Source organism: Monoraphidium neglectum (genome assembly GCF_000611645.1).
Source record: "Monoraphidium neglectum strain SAG 48.87 unplaced genomic scaffold scaffold03170, whole genome shotgun sequence".
Lineage (NCBI taxonomy): Eukaryota > Viridiplantae > Chlorophyta > Chlorophyceae > Sphaeropleales > Selenastraceae > Monoraphidium > Monoraphidium neglectum.
The window spans coordinates 1-7040 of record NW_014010458.1 but is presented as its reverse complement, the minus strand read 5'-3'; the positions used below and the strand labels follow the sequence as shown (position 1 = coordinate 7040).

At 70.1% G+C, this 7040-nt stretch overlaps 2 protein-coding genes across 2 annotated transcripts; one reads left to right on the top strand and one right to left on the bottom strand.

The window, feature by feature from the left end:
- Window positions 1–669: 669 nt before the first annotated feature.
- On the top strand, window positions 670–3858 carry MNEG_12294 (hypothetical protein; the record flags this gene model as incomplete). Its single annotated transcript, XM_014039235.1, has 3 exons — window positions 670–2658; window positions 2985–3085; window positions 3399–3858. The coding sequence occupies 3 exons, from the start codon at window positions 670–672 to the stop codon at window positions 3856–3858; spliced, it is 2550 nt and encodes an 849-aa protein (XP_013894689.1).
- Window positions 3859–6393: 2535 nt separating this feature from the next.
- On the bottom strand, window positions 6394–6990 carry MNEG_12293 (hypothetical protein; the record flags this gene model as incomplete). The annotated part of the gene is made up of 2 exons (XM_014039234.1): window positions 6394–6549; window positions 6769–6990. The coding sequence occupies 2 exons, from the start codon at window positions 6988–6990 to the stop codon at window positions 6394–6396; spliced, it is 378 nt and encodes a 125-aa protein (XP_013894688.1).
- Window positions 6991–7040: the final 50 nt, after the last annotated feature.

Below are 7040 nucleotides of genomic sequence, written 5' to 3'. Positions count from 1 at the left end.
GGCGGCGCTGGAGGGCAAGCTTGGGGTGCTGGAGGGCGCGCTGCTGGGCGCAGGTGGGACGCTGTCGCCGCCCCGCCTGTCGCCTCCGGCCCAAAAGCAGCGCCTCGGGTTGCGTGCGTTGTGTATCCTGGTGTTGCGTAAGCAAACAAGGGTGTCCCACAGGCAGTCAGCACACCACAGTGATCACGCAGCCCGTTGTCGGGCGCCCGCCCACCACACTGGTCCCACCGCCCAGCCTCTGTGCCCCACCTCCTGCCCCTCCGCCCAGCCCGCGACTCGCGCGACGCGGCGTCTGCAGTGGGCGCCCTGCCAGAGCGCCTCTCCCGCGACGCGCGCGGCCAGCAGGAGGCGCTGCTGGCCGCAGTGCGGTCGGAGCTGCGGCGCGCCGTCTCGGCGCTCGCGTCGGAGGAGAGCGCCGCCATCGCGCGGCTCGACGCGCGGCTGGCGGTGAGGCGGGCCGCGGCCCGGACTTTTGATTTCGAGCGCCTCGACGCGCTGGCGCCCTGCCATGCTGCTACTCCACTCTGCTTGGACGCCGCACACTGCAACGGCGTGCAGGCCTTGGCCTTTCCCCCCTGATCTCCCGCGCCCGTCCCACCCGGCCAGGCAGTGGAGGGGTCCCTGGCCGGCCTGGAGGTGGCGCAGAGCGAGGGCCTGCGGCGCCTGGGCATGAGCCTCTCAAGCGCCCTGGCAGACGCCGAGTCAACGCTACAGTCGGCGGTGCGCAACGAGGCCGCGCGCTCGCTGGAGCCCGTCCGCCGGCTGCCGCAGATGCTCGCCGCGGTCCTGCCGCAGCTGCAGCCGGCGCCGCAGGCGCTGCAGCAGGCGGGGCCGGGCGGCGAGGCGGTCACGCCCGCGGCGGCGGGCGGCCCGGCGGCGCTGGGCCCGGAGGAGGCCGCGGCGCTGCAGCAGCAGCTGCGGGACGCGGTCGCGGCGGAGGTCGGCGCGGCGGCCGCAGCGATCCTGGAGCGGCAAGAGGAGCTGCTCGCGCGCCTGGCGGCGCCGCCGCGGCCGGCGCCGCTGGCAGAAGAGCAATGGGACGCGCTGGGCCGCCGCCTGGCCCGGCTGGAGCGGCTGGTCGAGGCCTCCGCGCCCGCGCAGGCGTCGGCGGTGGCGGCCGCGCTCGCGCCGCTGGCCGAGGCGCAGCGGGCGGAGGCGGCTCGCGCGGGCGAGGGGGAGGGCGCGCTGGGCGCTGAGCTGGCGGCGCTGCGGGGCGCTGTCGACGCCGCGGCGGCGCAGGCCGCGGCGGCGGCAAGCGCGGCCGCCGCCGCCGCCGCTGCCGCGGCCAGCGGCGAGGGCGGCGCCCAAGCGGCGAGCGCATCGGAGGAAGAGGGGGCCCAGGGACGGGCCTTGCTGCGGGAGGCGCTGGGGCGGATTCAGCAGCTGGAGGGACAGATCGGCTCAGATCTGGGTGGCGTGCGCGCCGCAGTGGAGGAGGCCGCGCGGCGCCAGGGCGAGGCGCTGGCGGCGGCCGAGCGGCGGTGGGCGCAGGAGCGGGAGGCCGCCGAGCGCGCAACGGGGGCGGACGCAGCGGCAGCTGCCGGGCAGCTGGAGGAGCTGCAGTCTGAGGTCGGCCGGCTCAGGTGGGCCTTGCAGGAGCTGCCAACACAGGTGTCGCTGGTCCTGCAGGCGCAGAGAGGGGGCGGCGCCGACGAAAACGGCGGCGGCAGCGGCGGCGGCACGGCGGCCGCGGCGGCCGCCGCTGCTGCTGCGGCCGCCGCGTCTGCGGGGTTGGAGGAGGTGCGGGGGATGGTGGCGGCGCTGCAGTCTGCAGTGTCCCAGCTGCAGCAGCGGGTCGAGGCGGTCGGCTACGAGGTGGCGTCCTCTGCTGAGCAGCAGCGCGCGGCGCAGCAGCAGGCAGCCGGCGCGGCGGACGAGGAGCGGCGGCGGTTGTGGGACGCGCGGGAGGCCGAGGTGGCGGCGGCGGCTGCCGCCGCCGCGGCGGGCGCAGCCGACGCGGGGCAGTTGTACAGCTCGCTGGCGGACGCGGTCGGGCAGCTGGGCGGCCAGCTTTCCTCGGAAATCGCACTCCTGAGGTCCGAGGTTGAGGGGCAGCTGTCGTCGCTGGAGGGCCGCCTCGGCGACGCCGCGGCCGAGGCGGCCGCGGCGGCGGCGCAGGCGTCGCTTGGCGCGCTCGCGGCGGGGGCCGCGGGCGGCGCTTGGGACGGGCAGCGGCCGGTCGCGGCCGAGGTGGGCGCGGAGGAGGCGGCCGCGGCGGCTGCTGCTGGGGCTGCCGCGGGGGGCTGGCCGGCGTACGGCGCAGCACAGCTCGGCCCCGTCGCGCCCGCACAGCCCGGCTGGGAGCCCCGGGACGGCCTCTCGGCTCCGCCTCTGCAGCAGCAGCAGCAGCAGCAGCAGCAGCAGCAGCAGCAGCAGCAGCAGCAGCAGGCGCTCGCGCCCCGGCGGCCGCCCTCTCCGGCCGTCCCCGACGCGGCGGCGCTGCCCGCGGACGCGCTCATCCCTGAAGGCCTCCGCCTGCTGCGCGCCGGCCGCGACGCGACGCGCGGCCTGGGGGCGCACGAGCTGGGCGGGCCTGACTTTGGGGCGGCCAAGGCACTGCTGGGCGGCGCGGCGGCGTGCTTCGAGCGGCACCTGGCGTCCGTGGCGCAGGGGGACAGCCGTGCGCTGGGCAACCTCGGGAACGTGCTGCTGGCGCAGGTGGGTGCGCGGGGCGTCACGGCGGCAGCCGGCACGGCGGGGCGTGATGCTGCATGCCCCGGGCGCGCGGCGGAGCCTGCGTGGCAGCGAAGTGCGACCTTTGCCGGCCGCCTGCACGCCGCTGGTACAAGGCACAAAAGGCAACCAGCGCACAGCTTGGAAGCACAGGCCGTGGGGCTGCTCGCTGCAGTCTGCCCCACCTTCAGTGCATGCCACCCAGTGCATGCCACCCAGTGCATGCCACCCCATGCATGCCACCACATGCATGCCACCCAGTGCATGCCATCCAATGCATGCCGCCCGATGCGTGCCGCCCGACGCCCCAGGGTGAGCTGGAGATGGCTCTGCTGGCGGAGCTGCGCGCGTCCGGCCCGCCCCGCAGCCCCGACGAGGCGCAGGGGCGGGAGCTGGCAGAGCTGCGCATGAGGTGTGCAGGAAGCGTTGGGGGGCCGGGCAACTGCAACGCTTTCAAAGCAAGTTGCGCCGCCGTTTTGCAGCCAGCGGCTGCGGGTGCTGACACGTGTGCAGTGGCATTGTGGCGCTTACTGCCCAGGAGCACCACGACTGCTCATCTGCGAGACCAGCTACTCCGCATGCTTGTGCACACGTGCATGCATGCACACACACGCGCGTGTGCGCGCACGCACAGTACATGCTCGTGCGCACATGCATGCATGCGCATGCACATATAAACACACAAAACGCGCACCTGAACTCCCAACAATACCCCACCCACGCAGGGGAGAGGCCTCCTCCCTGCTGACCCGCGCGGGGGAGATGTTCCGCGGCGTCCTCGAGGCCGAGGGCTGGTCCTCCCGCGCCCTCATCAACTGGGGCAAGGCCATGACCGGCCGCGCCCAGCTGGCGGTGCAGCCGGAAGCCGCCGAGAAGCTGTACAACGCCGCCATCGACAAGTTCGAGGCGGTGCTGGCCGAGGAGCCGGGGCTCGCGGTGGCGCAGTACCGCTGCGCGCTCGCGATGCGCGGGCTGGCGGGGGTGGTGGCGGGCGGCGCGAGCGGCGCCGGCGGGGCGCGCGCGAGGGAGGCGGTGACGCTGCTGCAGGATGCTGCCAACTACCTGGGGGACGCGGCGGCCGCGGCGGCGCCCGGGCAGGCGGGGGCGGACGACGGGCTGCGGGCGGCGGTGGCGGCAGCCCTGTCAGAGGTTCGGCGGGAGATGGAGCTGCAGAGAGCGGTGTGAAGTTCTCGCCGCCGCTGGCGGAGGGGATTGTTTGGTCAACTTGGCCCCTCTTTGGCATTGAAAGACTGGCTGGCTGGCGGTGTCGACATTGGTGGGTGTCTGTTCAGCTGTCGGATCTTATGGGCCGCCTTGGTGCGACTTTCACACATGTGCGTGTAGCAACCCAACCCACCCCGTCTTGCATAATTTAACTCAAACAATGGTTTGTGTAGATGTACACAACAGCTTTCTGTGCTTTGCACCCTCCAGAGTAAGTTTGCGCTGCGTCCTTGGTACACCTGGTGCTGGAAATGTTTTAATGCCCACATGCATCACATCAAGGGAGCTTGGCTGACAGGCATTTGAGCAATCTGTGTGCTCCCTGTGACGCCAATTTGGGGGATGCAGAATTCAAGCACTAGGAAGGGCACAGGATGCGGGCGCAGCAGGATCAGTTGATAGGCAAACCGCCGACTGCGCATTGAACACGGTCGTTTTGGGGGAGCGCGGCCCCGCACGCGCGCAGGTGTGCGCGCGGCGGGCCAGCCGGGGAGTCAAGCGGACCAAGGCCCGCTTGCCCCCCGATCGCTGGGCGCCGCTTGCTGCATGCCTTGAGGGGACAGACCCCAGCAGAGGCATGGGTTGCCCAGTGCCAAAATTGGCGTCAAAGCCAGCGACGCGAATCGCCCCGGGCACAGCGCATGCACCCTCACGCATACGGCCCTCATGCAGGCGGTTCAGGCATGCACAAGTACCCTCCCGCCCCCGCGCCCGCGGATGGGGGTGAGTCGCCGGCAGCTCGGCCGCTGGACAGCAGGGGTGTGCCCTGCTGCCGCGGGAGCTGCCATAGCGAGACACCCCGGGCCGCGGGACGTGGTCCACCTACCTGTGCTTACCCCCCCGCACAGCGTACGGGCTACCCCATTGTACAACGTGTCCGAAGACACGTGCACACCAGGGGCGGGTTGGGGCCCGTGATAGGCTCACGGGCAAAGCCGTACAGTCTTGGCGGACAGCCGTGCCGATCCGATGTCAGGTCATGGCTGTCGCCGCTGCGCCGCCGCTCGGCCCGGCTTGTCATGCTTGGCTCGACTCTCTGGCAGCCTTGGCTCCTCTCAGGCGCTTGACTTCACTCTGCTCTTCTGGGCTCGGGCTCGTCTTGCTTCGGGCTTCGGGCTCTGCGTTCAAACTTCAAGGCAGGCTATGATCTATAAGAGTACTGTATCGCGTGTGAGAGTGATTGAGGAATGAATACGCTATACCGTAGGATGATTGTGGCGCTCGTGGCCGGGTTTTGAAGGCTGGAGAGCGGAATTCAAATGGTTGGTGAGAGCGAAAACAGCGTCAGGCCGGTGGAAGGTCGGTCCGATCAGCCCGCTGCGGCCTTGAGAATGGCTAGCATCGCGAGGATGACGTGCATAGCCGATATTGCTCCGTCCTGTGGGGCTGCGTCGGGTGAGTTTGACCGCTGCTGACTGCAGCGCGCGCTGCTGCTGCTGCATCGGCGGCGATGGGGCAACAATTCAGGGGCACTGCGCTAGTGAGCCGTCCGCATGCACCAGACCGTTGCGAATTCCCTACCGTGCTGCGGAGGGGCGTGAAGCACCCTTGTTTTCAGATTGGGCAGGGCCAAGCAGTGAGCAGCAGGTGGCGCAGCAGCGCCAGTTGATTGTGGCCTGCAGAGCTGTCGCTGGCGCTCAAACCCTATCATGAAACAAAGTCTACAAAGCATGCGAATGGAACGCAGGATTGATGAAGCCGCAACGCTCTGTCAAAAGCATTACAAAGCCATCCAGGTCGCAGACCACAACACAGCATGCACGGAACGGGTGCTGTGTCGCAACGTGTGCGTGTGCGCGCATGTCCGTGCACTGCAGTGTGCACCAACTTGGGGCGTCAAGTGTTGTGCATGCGGTGGCGTTAGGATATGCTGTAATCAATGGCGATGGCATGCACGCAGGCGGTTTGCTGGCACATGCCGACGGACAGCGCAAGCCCCGATGCTGGTGTCAGTAGATAGCTCATCGGTCATGCACGGCACTACTACCACAGTCCTCTTCAGTTGCTGGTCAAGGATCTCACCCAAAGCGGAGCAAATCGCCAAACATTTGCTGCTCCCGGCACCTGGCTCCTGGTTAAGGAGCCAGGTCAACTGTGCTTTGGCCGTTCAGTGTGTCATTCGGCGTCAGACAGATGCACCGTAGGTAGGGTCCTCGCTCGGCAGAGGGTTGCAAAACACATCAACCCCCAAGCACGCCCCATTGCAGCAAGACGTTTGACTTCACATCAATTGACTTCACATCAATTGCTGCCACCTCGCCGTCACGCACGCTGTTTGCCTGGGGGCATGTGCTGCGCCGCGGCCAGGCGGACTCGCTTTCTGGTGCCAGCCCGGCAAGCCCTCTCGCGGGCGCTCTGCTCTGTATTCCCAAGCAATTTCCTTGGTTCTCAAAGCTGTCCAAGCGCAACGACCACTGCAGTCACCCAAGCCGTCCTCCTCCCGTGATCAAAGCTTGAGTTGCTTCAGATGAGCCAGGGCGCCCGCATGAGCGCCCCTCACATCGCCCGCACTGCCCCTGACGCCGGCACCGGCGGCCTGTCAGCCGGGAAGGGGTGCTGGCGCAGCACCTCCCCCGACTCCTTGGCGGTGGCCATCATCGCCTCGTTGGGCGTGACGCCGCCCTCCACGGACCCCGGGCGGCTCGTCGTCAGCTGCGCGCGACGCGTTCATATCAGAGCCGGCGGGGCGTGGGAGGGGTGGTCGCAGGTGGGTGTGCAGCTTCGCGCCAGGGCTCCGGATGACACCGGCACAGCACGCCTGGCGGCCGTTGCCACAGTCCCTGGCACGAGGCCAGGCACTGGCTTGAGTTGCTTGAGACTGCTGCATTCGGAATCAGCGTGCGTGCTCGCCCATCACTCGGCAGCGCCCACCTCGCTGGCGGCGTCCGCAAACACGTCCTCCTCGTCGCTGCGCCGCCCCATGCCCTTCCCGCGAGCCGCGCCTGCGGCGCCGCCATCGCTGGCGGCGTAGCCGCCCATCCCGCCCTCGCCGAACACCTCGCCCTCGCCCGCCGGAGCAGCCGCGGCCGCAGCCGCGGCCGCCTCGCCCGGCCTGGAGGGCGGCCCGACCACCTGCTCCTTGATCGCGGCCATGAGGCCCCGCGTCGCCGCGACCGGGTGCGCCGCCGCGGCCGCCGCGGTGC